This window comes from Aulostomus chinensis, chromosome 11 (assembly GCF_037954235.1).
Source record: "Aulostomus chinensis isolate RoL2024-O1b breed Wild chromosome 11, RoL_Achi_v1.0, whole genome shotgun sequence".
In the NCBI taxonomy this organism is placed as follows: Eukaryota; Metazoa; Chordata; class Actinopteri; order Syngnathiformes; family Aulostomidae; genus Aulostomus; species Aulostomus chinensis.
This window is the reverse complement of record NC_141330.1, coordinates 17,610,785-17,630,742: the sequence shown is the minus strand read 5'-3', so window position 1 is coordinate 17,630,742 and position 19,958 is coordinate 17,610,785. Positions and strand designations below refer to the sequence as shown.

At 43.1% G+C, this 19,958-nt stretch overlaps 1 protein-coding gene across 1 annotated transcript; it reads left to right on the top strand.

The window, feature by feature from the left end:
• Positions 1–9,184: 9,184 nt before the first annotated feature.
• Positions 9,185–19,712, top strand: fxyd3 (FXYD domain containing ion transport regulator 3). The gene is made up of 8 exons (XM_086218922.1): positions 9,185–9,573; positions 16,030–16,085; positions 16,735–16,767; positions 17,028–17,051; positions 17,166–17,240; positions 17,827–17,863; positions 18,029–18,072; positions 19,016–19,712. Exons 2-8 carry the CDS (start codon positions 16,052–16,054, stop codon positions 19,033–19,035), a joined length of 267 nt encoding a protein of 88 aa, XP_086075048.1. The 5' UTR covers positions 9,185–9,573; positions 16,030–16,051; the 3' UTR covers positions 19,036–19,712.
• The last annotated feature ends 246 nt before the right edge of the window (positions 19,713–19,958 follow it).

Sequence of the window (19,958 nt, the reverse complement as noted above, 5' to 3'; positions counted from 1 at the left end):
CCTTTCAAATGAGCTTGTGAATTTGAATGAAACCTGACCAGTAAGGATGAAGGGGGAGAAATTCTGCCTCCCGCCCGGCTGTAGTGGACTCATCAACCATCAAATCAACACAAAGCAAAGCAGCCTGGACAGAGAGGCGCTGGGAGATACCTGGATACCTGAGAGAGCTGCACGGAACAACACGTTAGAGAAAGAAGACGGAGGGAGGAGGAGGATGAGCATCTAATGAGTCAAGGCTGCTTCATCAGCAGTCATTTTTTTCCCCGCACAAACAAGAAGAGGAGTTATACCTGCATTTAAAGTGTTGTTGGCAGGATTACATAAAATCACTGCGCCCATTCAGAACCTCAGGCATGACTCCAAAGTTACATTACAACAAAGAACTTCCTTGTATTCCTACACTTTTCTGAATGACAACCTCATAAACCCCAATAACTGTGGATCATCTCTTAAACCATGGTCTTCATTTCCCCGACTGGTGTTGTAACACTTGTGGTGAACAGCAAGAGGTAGTCTCACACACACACACACACACACACACACACACACACACACACACACACACACACACACACACACACACACACACTGAGCAGTCAGCAGGAGAGAATTCTAGCGTGTCTATTAGTTGATACAACCCAGCTAGTATGGAGCTGTGTGTTGACTCAGCTGCTCATATCGGTTCATGATGGGTTCTGTCATATTCTGGAGGCTGGTTGCTTCATCATCATCTCCTCAACTGATTCCAAACATCCACGCTTCGAGTGACATGATGGGCTTGGCATGAATGACAGGAGATCAGGTCAAGAGTGAGCTCATATCTTCCTCTTCTTCGGTTCATCGTGTCAGATTCTAGGTCTGGATACACTCGCCAAGTAAGCTGACCTGCTAGCCCTTCAGTTCTGGTGTTTATGGACAAACACAGTGAATACAACCATAACAGGGAATGTGTGTGTGTGTGTGTGTGTGTGTGTGTGTGTGTGTGTGTGTGTGTGTGTGTGTGTGTGTGTGTGTGTGCATGTCTTGCGCAGGCGCGCGTGTGTCCACTGATAACCTCCATTGTTCAGCGTGTGTGTTCTGAAGATGACCTTAATTGACAAGGATTGAGTTTGACTTGCAACACTCATCAACATCTGAAGGAACTAAGGAGGAAAGTTAAAGAATAGCAGGTTTTAACAGATATTACAAGTTAAGAACGGCGCACCACATGATAAGATTTACAACCTCTACATTCTTTTTAACCGCCCTGAAAAAAAAAAACCTGTGGTTTTCCGCGGAATCAATCTGGTCCTGTGTACCTGTCGAAGAACCACATTTTTTTTCTTCTTCTTCCTGTTACAGATCATGAATGAAGCGCCTCAACACATCGTTTTGCCAAATAAGAAGGGGAAGTTACTCTTTATAAGGCTGATGGGATTGTTCAGTCATTTCATTGCACCGTTTTTTTAAACTTTAAATATTTTTTGATATGTCAGGATTTAGTTTGAAAGTGTCTCCAAGCTGAGACTGATAGATGTGGTGGCTGGTTCAATTCTCTGCCAGGATAATTAGCTGTAATGTGATGAGAACATTTTGCATCATAGTTTTCTTACTCAGATCATGAACCCATCCAAAGACTTCATTCTGCTGAGGCGTGCGCTCTCTTTGTTCTCCGTCCGTTCTGTCAGTGACCCGGCATTGATATGGAACAAAGTGACCTTTATGTGACCTTGTGTAGGCTAACGGTGCCCTACGCGAACACACAGATCCAGTGTGGCGTATAGGGCTCATCATTGTTCCCCGTAATGTGTGTTCTAAGCTTCCAGCTGGTTTCTGCATCTCAACTCCGTCTCTCATCACCAGCTGACATTCAAACTGTAGTACTATCACCTCGAACTGTGTCACATTCTCTCACTTCTCAGGCGTTGCAGTTTCTGAGAGGCTGACCCGACCCATGTCTGACTTTGTCTGAGTGGCAGGAAAACATCTAAGCAGTCACAGATCATTCATATTTCTGTGGATTTGACCAATAAATGCACACGGACCTGCTACACATGTTGTTTGTGAACAAATGCCGCTAAAGTTCAACAAACTGGTGGAAGCGTGAGCACCCATTTCTGAAACAGTCCCTTTCAAATGAGCTTGTGAATTTGAATGAAACCTGACCAGTAAGGATGAAGGGGGAGAAATTCTGCCTCCCGCCCGGCTGTAGTGGACTCATCAACCATCAAATCAACACAAAGCAAAGCAGCCTGGACAGAGAGGCGCTGGGAGATACCTGGATACCTGAGAGAGCTGCACAGAACAACACGTTAGAGAAAGAAGACGGAGGGAGGAGGAGGATGAGCATCTAATGAGTCAAGGCTGCTTCATCAGCAGTCATTTTTTTCCCCGCACAAACAAGAAGAGGAGTTATACCTGCATTTAAAGTGTTGTTGGCAGGATTACATAAAATCACTGAGGGAGATTTTTACCAAACGTGGTGGAGGGATGTAACATGATCCAGGGAAGAGGCCGTTTAATGTAGGGAGGAGCAAAGTGGAGGAAATGCAGTTATTTTAGGGATACAATTAAATTCCTTGAAGGAGTGAGGTGCTAGACCTGCTCTACTTGTAAAGTGTCATGAGGTAATTGATAACTTCAATAAAATTGACCTGGCTTGATTCTTACAAGTTAAGAACGGCGCACCACATGATGGGATGTACAACCTCTAGAATCTTTTAACTGCCCTGAACAAACCTGTAGTTTTTGATCTGAGCCTGCTGACCTGTCAAAGAACCTCATGCTGTGTCGTCTGTTTCTTGTTATATTTCTTGAATAGTTTAACAACTTAGAATATCCAGAATTCATAACAAATCAGCGATTCGTGCTACAACTTTGTAACTTACACTCAAACGCTGCCTCAGCTGAGTCGAAATTGTCACGTCTTGGAAGCTGGCAGCAAATTTGAAGTCCATATCAGAAATATAAACCGCAGCCTACGGAGTGTTCAGTGTGAAGAGATCCTAAAGATTTCTGACAAATAAACATCCAATGTTCATGAAAAAAAGACACTGTTCTTATTTAACGGTTGTGACAGAGAGGAAATTTTCAGACTTTTATCTAAAAAAAACAACAACAACAAAAAAAGCTTTTTAATTCGGTCCTCGTGTGAGCTTTGAAGTTCATTCATGAATGTGTTGCCAGAGGGGAAATGACCTCTCTGGGACCCTTTAAAAATCCTCATTAATTTTTCAGTTTGGCGGAGAGTGATAAATCAATTGAAAACAGTTCAGGTGTCAACACAATTTTTCGTTTCAAAGTCTCCCTCTACGACGGATCAGAGGAACTGTCGTGGTGAGACGTCATGGCGGGTGTCATTCCCTACTCTGCCTTTCAGGTTCAGTCTCTGTGCTCAGTAAGAACGTGGAGGACCACCTGCACCCCAAGTATCGCCAATCACCTGCAGATGTGAGTTTATGAACTCAAATGTAAAAGAACGACAAAAGAAGATTTGATCATAAAATACAGTCCGAAGATCAATTTTGCTTTTTTTTAAGTGTTTTTTATTCACGGTAAAGTTTTTATTCAGTGTTCATGATCCAGGGCGTCTTCACAGCGAAGGACACACGTGGATGTTTATGGAATAACGCCATCATCTGCCTCCTGTCACATCCATGCGCACGGATGTTTATACTTCAAACAAAGAGGAGGAGCAGGTGCTACTTTTTCTCAAAAAGTCACTTTAATCCAGGGCCAGTGTCCGAGAACATCCGCACACTCTCTTCAGCTCCTGAACCGGTCAGCTCAGGTAAGCACAGGTATGGATGAGAGTCCAGCTCAAGGTCACTTTGGGGTTTTTATGTGTGTGTGTTCTAGAAAGTCGTTGGGATTCTTGTTTCACTGTGAGTCATGAGGCAGATTTTAATCTACAACACATGAACGTGCTTATTCACTTTGTGATCAGTTTCGAGAAGAATTAGAATTAGAGAGGAAAACGAGTGTAAGACTGAAATGTGCTCGCGATCAGATGACGATAAATGAATGTGGGGGGTTCAAATTAACACACGTGACTTGTGTTCTGTGTGATTACTAAAGAAAGTTAGCCTTTTGAAAAAATTTGCGGAAGTAAAAGGATATTTTCCTAACAGGGTCAACCTTATGCATATTTAGTCTGGCCGAGCTTGTCGCCAAGATCACTTTTAAAGCCTGTTCTGTCTGCTGGCGTCATGTGAGAAGTGGGAGGCATCGAAAGTCCCAGGCCCGGTTGACCTTGGCAAGTGTCATGCTAACTGAAAGCTGCAGTGACCCACTGGCGGAGGTCAGGATGGGAGATACGTGACACAAATACAGGATAAGAAGTCTCCTTGTCATCTTTGTCTTGATTTGATTCAAATTTCTTGAGAGGGTGACGCACTCTTGGAGACGAGTTTATGATGCTTCTGCTTTGGTTCAAATGTTAATCTGAGGACTGGCAATATAGAATTCCTCCAAGTTCCATAAATTAGAACGGTTATTCCTACTTTTGCTATTAGGTTTCTATACGTTCTAAAAGCCTGAAAAACATATTTCGTCAATAATTGTGTTTCTGGCTTCGAAGGACTAAACTACCATCCATTAGATCTATTAATACGATTCTTTTTGATAGAATAAACAAGTCATTTTTCTTGTTAGCATATCCACAGTATATTGACCTACAAAACCTGAAACTAGAGGTCCCTCCACCTCTGCCAAGGTGAACAATGGGAATCCTACTTTTTTTGTTGTTTTTTTAAATGCCATTTTTGTTGTGGTGTATGGATCTACCCCTGAATTTAACAGGTTCTGGGCTCAGCCTCATAGTTTTTGCATAATCCTGCTGACAGACAGGCAAACAGCACTGAGCACATTCACTCCTGCAGGTACAATCATAACTTCTGATGACTACAAGAACCAGAATTGTCCAAATTTACTGCTGATTTTCTATTTTATTTACATTTATTCATGTTCATTTATGTTTACAGTGTTAGAAAGCTGTATAAATTCAAATTCAGTTTATTACTACTGATTAGAACTTGTCAGAAGCACCACGCCTTGTACCATAACTGGGGGGGGGGGGGGGGGCTATTGAAAGCTGCAGGGTTGGTTACAACTTCAAGGAAGTCTCTTGTGATGCGCTAAGAGGCATTAGATCTGGACGGCCGGTCACAACACAGCTAACCCACGTCAAAATGCCTGGGTTTACTTTTTCACAGTTTGTATGATAGTAGGGACATCAGAGACCCAGAAATATACCCAAAAGCGCTGAAAAGGGGAGTTTTTCACAATGTAGCCCCCTTATGTAATATTCATAAATATGAGCACATGAGTGTGTGCTGGAGGAGCTCTTTGGGCTCTCAGAGGAGGTGGAAGGGAAGTTGTGTGGAAACCTGCAAGGTTTCACTGCAGGACAAAAGATGATCTGCTGTTTACTCTCCAAACACCCAGAATGAATCCCCGCTGACGAGACACCGACCTCTCACACCACAAGGACATTCTTCTTTGTGTGTGTGCGTGTGTGTGTGTGCACGCGCACTTGTGTGTGTGTGTGTGTGTGTGTGTGTGTGTGCGGTTTGTGTGAAAGTCATGGGAAAGAAGCTCCTCTTCACATGAATTCTATTTTCTGTCTCTAGTTGTGTTCAAGATGGAACGAGTCACTCTTGTGACTGTGATGGCAGGTAAATAAAAGTGGGACACACGCCTGGCATAAATGTTTCTGTCTTTTTCGTGATCATCTACTTGAAGAGCATTCAAATGTTTTTATCGTGTTGGGCTCAAGGTCGTTCACTTATCAACAACGACACGTTAGAAAAAATGCTTTTCTTACGCACACACACACACACACACACACACACACACACACACACACATCTCGATATAGATTTACATATATAGCGCTAGATATATACAATTAGGTCACATAGGGCCAGATTGGAGTTTTCATTATTGTGACAGACGTACAGAAGATGAAGATTATACTTCATTTCTGGGCTTTGTGACTGTACTTTTGCTATTTTTCTTTTTTTCAGCACTCAAGAGCTCAGTTGTGTAAAAAGCTTCCCATGACCCTAACACCACGCAAAAATATTTATGAGTTAACAAAAAAAAAAACGCGACCATCTCTTGTTGCGTTTTTTTTTTCTTTGGAATGCGACGCATGCAGTCGGCTTTGATAGAAATGACTGTATGCGACGCCCACGCAGCACCATTAACAACATATTCATCTGACTTTCCTGCAGTGCTCTTCAATCTTTTCATGGAAACTGAAGCAAGTAAGGCCAAAACTCTGCTTGTCACCCAGTCTGGGTGTGAGACTGGTTTTGTTGGGGGAACTGGTTTGTGAGGAAATTTGATACAGTCACTATGTTTCCATAACAACGTGATTATCGTGAGTTTGTGCATCTACATCAAGAATTAATGTGAAGGAACATGTCAGGATTTTTTGACAAAAAAAAAAAAAAAAGATCTTATTTGGTATTTTCCCCAAAGCCAGACACAAGAAGATAGGTGTTGGTGCTGGTGTTAGCCAAGACCTCTCGACATGATACTAAGCATGTTACATCAGTTATGACACATTTTATCATGATACATGTTGATAGGATATGATACATTTTACAGAAATTTCCAAATACGAGTTGCAAGACAATCGCAATTTGAGGGCTTGGAAGACGAAACAGTGTCATGAAAAAAAGCAACAACATATCTCAGCGCTGCATTAGGGAGCTGGGACGGACTGCTAGTTAGCTTGGCACAGTTAATGGTAGTGGATGGTAAGTGTTACCATACTCCAGTCACAAGTCCAGTTATCAGATGCATAGCGTCAGCCATGATTAGTAGCAGCGGTCACTCTTCAAGTTGTCAACACAATTCTGTCTTGTTCAAAGTTTCAGATCAAAACTTTGGAGCGGGTCAGCAAAGTCATTCAGGCAACAGGACCCTGAAATGATATCCATCCACCTGCTTTCTTCTGCTTATCCTGTTAAGGGTCGTTGGGGGGGGCGGAGCCTATCCCTCCTCGAACCCATGAACCTTCTTGCTGTGAGGCGACAGTGCTAACCACTGCACCGCCATGCCGCCTTTCCGAAATGATATAAAATTTAAAATTTCGATTTCATAACAAAAATTGATATCAATAATGCAGGCAAATACCCTTTTTGAAGAAAAGTATGTATCGTACGTATCGTATTTGCTACAAAGCAAATCCACCAGCATTGGTTGTGCTAAGCTAACTAGCTGGTTTCTGAGGGGCTCAGCACCCTGACACAGCACCGAGGAGAGAAGAGTGCTTATCCTCTTGTCTGGTTCTGGCGAGGATGGACAAAGAGTGGATTCACCGGAGTCACCTTGTACATTTACAATCCTTTGTCTTTTTCTTCCTCCTACATCTCCGTCTGCTCCTGTCTTTGGTCTGCAGATCCATTTGTTTACAGTAAGTACAATTTTATCTAATAAACCTTATATATGTGTGTGTTTGTGTTTGTGTTCGTGTGTGTGTGTGTGTGTGTATTTTATCAGCTCAATCATTTGCTTAGATTATATTTTTCTATGATGTCCAAAGAAAAATGGTTGTTGAGAGAGAGCAGGACACATATTTGTGCGCTGGAAATGTTTGCTCTGGGGTTGGAAGTGCATCACGAACCTTTTAACCTCTGACGTTCCTGTCTAACAGACTACGAGAGGCTTCGAATCGGGGGTCTGATCTTTGCCTGCCTGTTGTTCTCTGGAGGACTTGCCATTATACTCTGTGAGTGCTCCAACCAAACACAGTGTGGTAGAGCTGACAGTAAAACACACACACACACACACACACACACACACACACACACACACACACACACACATACACACACACATACCTGGGACCTTGAGAACACAGTCATTCGCACATTTTTGTGTGAATAATTGCACTGCAAATGCTCCAGTGATGAGAATCCCAGCAGCAGCAGGTTCAGAGCAATAATGAAGAACTGTGAGCTGTGAATTGAAGAGTGTAACCACGGTAACACACCTTGGTTCAGTCTTTTTTATGTTTATCGTTTTGTTTCTTCCCCACAGATACCAGGTGCTCCAGGAGGAACAAGTAAGATGTGTTTTCTCTCTCTCTCCCTCTCTTAACCCCTCACAATCCAGCGTGTCATTTCCTGCCATGCTAACCGCCGCCCACCCTCGTCCCTTCCCCCCTTCCCCTCTTCCCCCCTAGACCAGTGGAAGACGACAGCAGTGAAATCTGATCCGGTGGTGCCCGACAAACCAGTTTTGAGGTGGAAGAGACGCTAACAGGAGGGGGGGGGGGGGGGGGGGGGGTAACAGTAGGATAGGGTTTAGGAGGAAACACACCAAATCAGACCTGTGAAAAGAACATTTATTTAAAAAGAAACTGAAATGTTGCAAGAGTTCTGCAAAATGTTACTGCAGCTCCATAGATGGATAGAAAATAAATCAAGAACTGTGATGTGTGACCGTGCGCCGTGTTCATGTTTATCCCAGTGACCAAACTTAGCGTGTTGCTCTGTTGGTCCCACAATGCTGGGTGTACTAGCAACTGAGCTTTGTTTAAACTGATGTCAACATCTCCTCCTGCAGGTTTTTAGACAAATCATAAATGTAAACAATTCCTAAGGGCCAAATTTCAATCCCGACAGACTCGGATAAGAAGTAAACATTTAGTACGCAAATCAAAAGAAATGTCACCACTGATAAATGGTTGTTTATCACGTCATCGCTGCGCTTTGTTGCAGATCGCGGCCATCATTACATACCGTGATGAAATAATGAGATCATGATTAAAAGGTAATCACGAGCAGATCTCAGCCTCCTCATTTCACCAGCTGTACACTACCAATTGTGTGTTGTTAAACTCACCCGCCATGAATTCTCATATTTAACTGAAAGTTTCAATTACATGATTATAAGGAGTGGTTTTGTCATTTCTACGATAAACGTACATTAAAATTCTTCACCAATTCTTAATTAATCTTTAATTCACAGTCTTATTTGCGACTGAGGACAGCACAGAGTTGCCTGAGGGATTCATGTTCCCAGCTTTGAATGTTTCACCAAGAAGAAGGTTAATTATGCTTGAGGAAGGCTTATTCAGCACTCAGCAATGTTATATATGTAGCCTTATTGTGCAGTGTCATTATTTTTGTTGTTGTTTTAAATCATCGCCGTTATTATGCTGTTTGATTATTTCATTTTGTCATTGCAATGGCGCTTCCTGAATACATCCTCCCAGGAAAACGGACAGCCTCTAGTGTTAGATGGCGGAAAATCATCCGAAATGAACCAATCTTCGTTCTCGACAAACAAATATTAAAAGCTCTCCTCCTCCTCCCGGTGGCTCCTGGTACTGACCCAGGATCAGCCTCCACGCCCCTCTCAGCTCAACATTTCAGTTGCCGGTCGCTCAGCACTAACAGATCTCGGATCAGTTCCCTTCGAGGACAGTCCACATTTTAAAGTCAGCCCCCTTTTCTAAAACCGAGCCAACCTGTTGAGTGTCCCAGTGGTGAAGGGTGTTGGCGCACTGAGTGGAGGAAAACTCGCTGATCCTGAGTCAGATTATTCGCAGTCTTCCTGAGAGAAAGTCGCTAAGAGGTAAGTGTTGGACAAAGAGTTCTCATTTCATTGTCATCATTTTACTTGAGCGCATCTTTGAATCATTTGTGGGTCTACTGTCAACTTTCAGCCACATTTAATACGCATTTAGCGGCTTCCTAAACATTTTTGTAGGAGTGATGTCACCAAATTGTATTCTTATTTGGTTCTCATCAAGTGGTTGGACATGAAACTCGGGCCTAAAAACTTAAATGAGCGTTAGTTTACAGACAGACACGTCGATTACTAAATAGAAATATCCAAATCTACATTATACGTCACGTTTCACGTGGCGACCGCCTGCACGCGCTCACCAGCTCCTCTCCCGCACGCTCTTCGATCAAGTGGAATCCAAAAACTCTCTCTCTCTCTCTCTCTCTCTCTCTCTCTCTCTCTCTCTCTCTCTCTCTCTCTCTCTCAAAGACATTTACCACGGTGTTTCTGGAAAGCGCAGGGAAACTTTATCAAGCCCGTGGTATTCCCGGACATCTTAAAAATGTAAAGTGTGCGTATGTGTGTGCGGGTTTTTTTGCGCGTGTGAGAAAAGGCCAGCTGATAAGAGCAGCGGTGATAAAAGGTCGCTACTATGTGGCACAAGGACAGATCCAGACAAGGACAGATATCCTTCCATTCAGCAGAGGAGAGGCTGGATAAACGACCAGCAGGGCCCGTATTTGGAGTTCCTGCTGTACAAAATAAATAAAAACCAAAAAAAATTGAACAGATCTTATAATAAAATACTAAGAAGAAATAGAATTCCTGCAGATCAGTCTTTAGGCTGTTCTTTTTTACAAAGGACAATTTTCTTTTAATCTGCAGGATTCCTGATTAGTAGTGATTTTTTCACAATTGGGTCAGTTGTGCTTTACGTCAGATATGATGTCAGCTTGGTTTAAGTCAAGTAAGAAGCAAGTGGAGAGACAGTTTTACACAGATAAACAGCATGAAAACAATGTTTGGTCCGTGGATCATCATTGATGTTCAGGTGTGACCCCCAAATTAATTAAGTCTGGGCACCCCTGCTTTCGATGAATGAGTTAATTACAGTATTTATGTCATGGAAGGCATTATTAAAAGTATTAGACTGGCTGACTGCCTGTTAGCTTAGCATAATGAGTGGTCGTGATTGGAAGTGTAGCCCAGTGCTTGGCTAAAGGTTTGGAGCTATTGACTGATTAGAAAAACATGTACATTTGTTGTCGTCTTAAAGTCAAATCCTGCAGCATTGTGACAGGGATGGATGCACAGATCAGTCGCTCGCGTCTATTTTAGTTTTGATCATGTGACCACAGTTCTTCAGACCTGAGCGAGGGAGCGAGAGAAGGTGAACAAAGGTGGTGTCAGACGGAGTTGTCTTTCCTTTCTCAGTTGAGACAGACTTAGCTCTCAGTTCTCACCTCCCCTCACACCACCGCAGCCGTGGAGGAGAGAGAGGGAGGGAGGATGTCCTCTCAGGTGAGACACTTTCTCCCCTCACTTCACTTCGGTGGCTCACAAATACAAATTTAGACCCTCGACAAGAGACCATTGATTGATAGGAGATGCGTCCTTGACCTTTAGTGTGACCTCAAAGCTTTTAGTTACAGACCGGCAGAGCAGGGACATGTCAGTCAGTGCAGCGTGAATCCAGGTTTATGGAAGGAAGGATGGAGTAAAGAAATCAGGGAATTTTCCATTGTGCCGCTAGAACTCAAAGAGTTCCCTGTTAGCATTGTGGTTAGCATTTGTGACTCATGGCTTTAGTATGCTCCACTCCCTCTTCCCCTCTGTCTGTCTCCCGTCGCTCCTCATTCCCTTGCTCACTCCCTCTTCTTCCTGCCTCTTTCTCACTCTCTCTCTCTCTCTCTCTCTCTCTCTCTCTCTCTCTCACACACACACACACATTCTCTCAAGCTTTGACTCTTCCTACTCTCTCTCCTCTCACTCTCAACTCCATATCATGTCATTATGGTGTTACCGCGTCTCTTTGTCTCACCACTCAAATATCCACTTTTACATATTAACTCATGCAGCTCTTCAAACTCAATAAAGCTTCACGTAGAGTCATGAGATGATTCTCCTCTTAGACAGAGGAAGGAGTTAAATTAGACTCCATCTGTGTCCCAGGCGTGTGTGTGTGTGTGCGCGCGCATTTGTGTGTATGTGAGTGTGAATGTGTGTGTGTGTGTATGTGTGTGTCAAAGAGGATGTGTTGAACACTGGAATTCAGTGCTGCTAATTTAAGAATAAAACATGCCACGGAGAACAGTCAGCTGGCTTTGTAGTGGTGTACAGGAACACACACACACACACTCAAACAGTGTTCAAGTCCAGTCCAGCGTTCAAGGGGGGTGGGTGTAGTGATGGAAAAATAGAAACAAAGACAGACACACATACACATACACACTGTGCACATCCCATGACACACCATGTCACGTGTGTACAGAATGGAGGTATCAGAGTTTTGGGAGATTGTGCTCTTGGACATGATGAATACACACACACACACACACACACACACACACACACACATACGTGCACATGCGCCCTCACACACACACACACACTTGTATAATAGATTCATGTGACTCTCAGCATGAGAATAGAGATTTAGAAAGTGTGTGATGGAAAAGACACTTGCAGTGGGGTGTGATGCTGTGATGATGATTTGGTGTGTGTTTATGTGTTGTCAACTCACTTGGTCACATGTAATTTTGTCAAATTCAACTGAATTTGTATTGATATTTTATCCATCCATCCTTCCATCCATCCATTGTCTTCCGCTTATTCCTGTTAAGGGTCGCGGGGGGGGGGGGGGGGCTGGAGCCTATCCCAGCGGCTACAGGCAAGACAAAACAATTGATTTGGACGGTATGTATGGATCGATGACGTGTCTCATGTCATTGTACGCGATCTGGCTCTGCACCCCATTCCAAGATTCCCAGTCCTGTTTCTATTCCTTGTCCTTCTTCATATGGTATGCTCAGCATGTAGAATGATTTTTGAATGTAGAAGTAATGATATTGGCCTGTCAGGTTCATTTTTTAATCCATCCAGACTATTTTTTTCACAAACCTGAAGAGCTTGCTGTTCATACGCAGGAGCCTCACCAAGGTCCGAACCGAAGGTCACGCGTTTGCTCCGCTGTGTATCCTGTACGTTTGATCACTGAAGAACTTGACATCTCCCACCTGTTCTCCCTCTATACTGGACAATGATGGGTCTGTGAGGAAAAAAATAATCCAAAACTTCACTTTCTTGCTGCTATTATATCATTATTATACTGGAGGCTAGTGCAGCTGCCATATTAATGCTCTCGGATGCATAAATTGTACCGAAAGTAACTGCAGAAAGGTTCCCCCCTTCTTCTTCCCCTTTCAGTTGGTTCCAAGTGTGACTTAAGCTACCAGTCCTTCCTGTAAAAGTCTTGGCCTTTCCAAAATACTTTCACTCTAGTGAAAGATTCATGTAGATTGGAACCCCCTCTTCTGGTCACAACAAATCTCAGCTGTTTGGTCCAGACTGATTTTGGTTTGGGGCTGCACGGTGGTGCAGTGGTCAGTACTGTTGCCTCACAGCAAGAAGGTTCTGGGTTCCAGTCCCAGCTCCAGCACAGGATCTTTCTGTGTGGAGTCTCCATGTTCTCCCTGTTCCTGCGTGGGTTCTCTCTGGTACTCCAGCTTCCTCCCACAGTCCAAAGACATCAAGAGGGGACGAGGCTGATTGATACTCTAAATTGACCGTAGGTGTGACTGTGAGTGTGAATGGTTGTCTGTCTCTTTGTGTTGGCCCTGTGATGGACTGGTGACCTGTCCAGGGTGAACCCCGCCTTTCACCCAAAGGCTGCAGGGATAGGCTCCAGCCCCCCCACCACCCTTAACAGGACAGGTGGAAGAAAATGGATGGATGGATGGATTTTGGTTCGGCTCAAACTATCGTCCGAAAAAGGGCCCTGAGAAAGCAGTGACTGAGTGATATTTCCTCCACAACCACAAAATGACAGAAAACTTCACTTTAAATGTCACTTGATTTGCTGACATCTTCAGTAACTTTACGAAGGTGCACACGAGGTCACACTGAAACTGCTCATGCTGCAGTAATCTGGTTAGCAGAGGCGCAAGTATACCAGGTTTCAGTAACATGAATACGGCAAAGTACGAGTGTTTGGGTTTGGCTCTGATAAATAGGTGTATTTAGAGGTTGCTGTGACTATTCTGTCAGATTGTGTAACTTGGCTGAAGAGAGCATGAGACGGACAAGCAGGAAGAGTGGAGGAAAGGGGGAATGAGTAGCAATGAGAGGGGATGGGACAGCTTGTGGAGGACAGAAGAGGAGGCTTGGGTAGGACAAATGCAGAAGAGCAGCGTGGGTTTGAACAAATGGGCCATTATCAGACTTAAGACATTTTTTTAAAAAGCCGACAGTGAAGGAGAGAACGAACGAAAAACAGCCTCAAAGAGAGGAAGAAAAGGAGATGCAGTGAGAGCTCCACACACACACACACACACACACACACACACACACACACACACACACACACACACAAAAAAAACAGGGACAGGCAGAGTATCATGACAGGGGAGAACAGAACCTCTTTATCCCTGGACCCGGGTGAGGTGGACAAGTGTCTCCATGGGGAGAAGAGAACATACCCTCAGTCACACCATACAGCTTCTTCTGTTACAAACTTGCTGGTGCAACTTTTGGTGAAGATCAAAGGAACATCTCAACGTGGTGACAGAATATCAGAAATAATATAAAATGTCAATCAAACACAGATGCTGGTAGCTTGACATTCATGCTGTTGTCACCCAATATCATCCATTATTAATGTACTAATTAAATGTTATAGGATCCTGTACAGCACATAGTTCTGTGTGAGGCCCTGCTTCATATAGTGTACTGCTAACAAGCCTGCCTGTTTTTATCTAATCTAATACTCCAGAAAATACTCACACGAGTGTCAGTCTACTGTTCCAAGAAGAGATGTTGTGCATTTGTTTTCTAAAAGGCATACAGTATGTTAGGACGCCCATGACCAGTCTGAGCATGCAGCTTTGCAGGTGTCTCACACCGACTCTTCCTGTGCTTTCTCCTCTCAAAAATCTTAACAGCAGGAGTTGAATGCACACCTCCAGCGCTCCCCTCCCGGCTCCACCTTATGCTAACATTTGCTTTACAATAGGATTGTCAGATAAGAGCAGCGGTGACAGGCCCCACCGGCCCCGTCCCCCCTTTAGCAGTCCAACCTTCACTTTACCTCTTTTCCCCTGTCTTTCTCTCTCCTGTTTCTATCACTTTCTGTGTCATCTCTATGTTCAGCGTGCCTCCTCTAGTGGTTACTGGCCTGTTTCCCGTCCCTGCATTCCCCTGACTCGCCTTTGGTTGCTGTGGAGAAGCACCAGGAGACAAATCCTGCGCTTCTTTTCTCCCCTCCGGCATAACTCCTAATACCAGCGACTGAGAGGAGACACACGTTTATCTTAAATCCTCCTTTATTGTGACCCCTGAATCTCAAAGGTTATCATCAGTTCATACTTCCAATACATTATGTCTGTCAAGACTGCAAATACGCTCTCATAGTTCATCTTTGACAAGCTCAGAAAGTGACATAAAGCTAAAGTAAAAGTATAGGAAACAGACAACACTCTGGAGAGAGCAGTGGAAAATCCCTGCCGTGCGACAGAAAGCATGTTACCTCTGCTGCGTCGACATGGCGGCAAATGCAGTAGAGAATGGAGAGCAGCTCAAAGAAAGAGTGGGATGTACTTAGAGTTGAGAAATAAAGCAAGAGAAATAAGTGAGTCGGTCTTAAAGATAAGACAGCTTTGTCTTCCTTATTGTCAGGCATTAAAAAATACAAATGTCTGCAACAGGTGATTGTAGAGAAATAGAAATATCGCCATCTACACACTGAGGCTGAGCTACTCAATTACAGACAGGAATAGCTCGGGCGCTTGAGTGCACAATAATAGTATTTTCATTGATTTTTTTTGTCAGCAAGTAAACTGACATTTTTACTCCATTAGGATACTTTGTACCCCATCAACAACAGATCAAGTTTCCGCGTGTGTCTCGTACTTTCTGAAGTCGAATCTTTGTGTCTCCCAGACACAGAGTACATACGTACGCTGCAAAAGACACATGTTTGTGTGTCCTTGTGTGTTTTAGCGCCCCTCAGGAAACACAGCAAGGCTAAATGTTGCTTCATGTCTCTGTTTGCTCTGAGCCGGTTCAGAGAGCCGCGATATCTTTCTAACAGGCACCCATGTTTAAAATGTGATCATCAGTGCCTTTGGGACTGGAGAAAACTTGATTTAGTCCAGTTCACAGGGGCAGTAATGGCTCGTAATTCATGTTTTCACTCCGCTTATTTATGAATAAGGCCGACTTAGCGAAATGCAGCTCATACATATTTTATAGTAATACACAAGTTTTTGGTAAAACTTTAGTTGATGCTTGTATCTATGTCCTCAGGTAAACAACCTCATTCTTGAAGATGTCGAGGATTTGTGCTCTGGTGGTGATGACATGTAAGTAGAAGTCACTCAAACACAGTTGATTCCGCCAGTAAGACTTGAACGTCAATAAGATCATGTGACCCATCAGCTCCACTTCCCTTTCGGAGAGGAAACTTTGCTCAAGATCCTGTTCAATCAGCATGTTACTGTATTTTTTAAGGCACTGGCTAGTGGTTGGTCACATGATCACTGGTCTAGTCATCTCTGACTGGTGACCCCTGACCTCTAAACTTTAAACTGACCGTGTAGATATATATGAGATATGTGTCTGTTACCATTGTTGGAAAGTTAAAAGGGCCTGAACAGGATAAGGACTGTAGCCAAAAGATGGATGGATGGATGGATGGATGGATGGATGGATGGATGGATATCAGTGAATGATAAAATAAACCATTAGATATTAATCTTGAATTATTCATTGAAATTCATCTGTCAGTATTTCTAAAGAGTACATATGCTACGGTAGATTTAAAGTACGCTCAAAAGTACATGTAAAATAAAAATATCAAACCTATCACAGTAAAAACATTCCAACCTTGAGGAACCTTTGCAAACACAAGGAGATATTTCCAGCTGTGTGTAACCATGGCGATGTGTGTGTGTGTGTGTGTGTGTGTGTGTGTGTGTGTGTGTGTGTGTGTGTCTATCTGAACTCTTGCAGTTGTCTCCCTGGTGTTTGCAGAAGAACAGAACTGTAAGGACACTTCTTCTTTTCATCTGGATTTATTGTAGTCAACCTACTTTTATTATTTGAGCATTAAAGTTGTTTTTCCAACATCATTAACCCTTTCCTCTCAATCAATGTTCTGAGTATTTATTGAATAAGTGAGTGTAATGTTTGTACCTTGTGTGTGTGTGTGTGTGTGCGTGCGCGCGCACCCTTTTCATTCTGTTTACTTTTTCATGCCAGTGTCTGTCCTATTTTACTGACCCCGTTTATTTCTGACCCTACAGCTGAAGATGACCCCTTCACCTTCGGTAATTCTCTCTCTCTGTTCATGTTCACACCATCTTGGTAGCAGGAAGATGGTCCGAGACATCGGCACATGTTGTTATTGTGGGTTGTATTGAATATGTAACATGTTTGTGTAGACTACCACAGGCTGCGTGTTGGAGGACTGATTCTAGCTGCTGTCCTGTGTCTCATCGGCATCACCATCCTGCTCAGTAAGATTACACACACACACACTCACACACACACACACACACACACACACACACACACACACACACACACACACACACACACACACACAAAAGACATACAGTCACTCATGCAACAGGCTCCAACCATCCACAAACCAAAACTAACACCAAAAATTATAGTAACACATAACAGAAAAAAAAGATGCCTGTTTTTTATTGATTCATGAAATAGGTTTTCATGAGGAAAAAGATTGGTCTTTTTGGAAAAAAAAAATTGTGTTTCTTTTTCTTGTCTGAATTTTTTTTCTCATGAAATCTAATCCGATTCTATTTTTTTTTTAAAAACTGTTTTGTTTTGTTTTTCTCAAGAGAATTCAATACACTAAAGTCGTAACCCTGCAACTTAAAGTCCCCACAGTTATCAAAAGAAATTGTTCATTAAATAATTTAGGGTTTATATATATCCACGTCTCAAGAATCCTCAAATCAAGCCAATAAAAAGAATACAGCCACATCATATAATCTTTTTTTGTGGATTCTCAACTTTTCGTTGGTAGTCGTCAACATAAAGAACACTCAGAAATTCTATTCTTGTCTCCGTCTCCAGGTGGACACTGCAGGTGCAAGTTCAACCAGGACAAGAGGTGAATCCTCCTGCTGCTAAACCCATGAGTCTGATAGCTGTGGAAACTCAGAACAGTTGATATTTAGTGTTGTAGTAGAAATATGCACGTGGTTGAGAAGCTGGTACAGCGTCACAGTTGAAATATTCTTCTCCTCTCTGACTTGCTCCTCTCTTCTCACCGCAGAAGGAGGACAGGAAGCAGTGCTCAGCAGATGCTCTCTGACCAAGGTAGAGTATGTTCACCTATGGCTAGACTTCTTATCAACGGCAGATACGTGACTAGCTTTTTAGATCACCACACAGTTGTTATTCTAAAGAAATACACAACTTTACAGTAATTTTAGCAATACTACTTATGTGCAGCAAGATCCCCCGCTCTGTTCCCTCTGAAACGGTCAGGATTTCAACACCCGCTTGGCACCCCTCCAAGGTCTAAAGTTATATTTGCTCTGTCCATCTGTTTGACTGTGAACGGCCTCATGTCTCACACACACACACACACACACACACGCACACACTCTGGTGTGGAGGGAGCCTGTAGCACTGGAGGGAGACCTCGCTGTTCAACAGGTGGTGACACACAGGGAGACGTGTGATCATTCGTAGCGTAGCCAGAAAATGACACCTGAAGCAAGCTGTCCTGAAATCCTGAGACAAAATAATGCCACATATATATGGCTAAGAACACATCGCTACAAACCACACAGGTTAATAGATGGACTGAGGCACGGTGCCCCAGAATCAGGCACCAACACAGGAAACAGATGTTGTAGTGGGTTTGTTTTGAGCCAGTTTGTTTAAGTTTTAATCACATTTCCACGTGTGTACTGGTAGATTATTACAAGAGTGTGTTCTTCTAATTCACACCAACATTTGACTAAATTTGCTGCTTCGCTGAGTACATTTGAGTCTCCATTGGTGTTTCCCCCATTAGTTTTTTTCTGGGTGAGTTCATTTATTTGGCGGAGGACAGAGATCCAGGGAGGTTTGGTTGCTTTAAATGTTACATAAATTGAATGGAAGTTAAGACGTTATGTACTGACTTGACTTTTTCATCTTAATGACTATTGGAAAGCTTCCCTGGAGGTTTCCGCAGTTTCTCATGATGTCACATGACATTATTAGACATTACATGAAATGTCTGCCATGTTGATTATCTGTCTGTCTGCAGGTCGGGCCTGTGATTGCTAGACCACCGCCAGAATACAGCGACTTCCCAAAGTCAATTCCTTAGGGAGGGCAGCCGCCGGATCCGTGCAGAGGCTCGTGTTTCATTGTTACCGAAAGCAACAGGAAGTAGTGTTCTGTGTGCCTGTTGTTATTGTGGATACTTTCTGCCTGATAATCCAGCTACTGATCTGGGGCCTGCACCTCCACACACTCGGACACACATTTTTTTTGTCACTTTCATGTCAATCAGTGAGACTTTTTCGGCTGTTTAGAAGGTGAAACTGACATAATCATTAGAGAAACGCGATAGTTTGTCCTACATTGGTTTACTCGTTTTTGTGCTTTTCAATTGATTGAACTGAAAGTGACGATACACAACGATAACACAAACCTGTTACCAAAAAAATATTCCATAGATTGTGTAGGTTGTGGCGATGTCTAGCTCTGCTTCTGTTGTATGTGTGTATGGTGTGTGTGTAAGATAATTATTGATGTAGATAATAGGTACTTATTGTAACCAGCCTAACATACTGTCCTGTATTCCTGTCAATACATCCAATAGCCATAAATGTTCAGCGTGGTGTTGATGATTCATGGAGGACTGGAGTGAACTGCACTGTTGAGAAATACAGAAGGACTGGGACATGTTTCTATAAAACATTTAAACAACTATGTGCTCTGGGCCTTTCTTTGTGTGTGTGTGTGTGTGTGTGTGTGTGTGTGTGTGTGTGTGTGTGTGTGTGCGCTTGTGTGTGTGTAAACCAGAGGAACGTATAAAGACGGATAAGAAACAGGACTCCAACCTCTGATCATGAAGTTCTAGTTCAAGAATGAGAGTTCAGAGGGGGGAAAACAATAGACTACCTAAATAAATTGGGTAATAGGGCTGTAGGTATCATAGTTGTTTAATAGTTTATCGTTGTTGATGTGTACAAGCTAGTTTA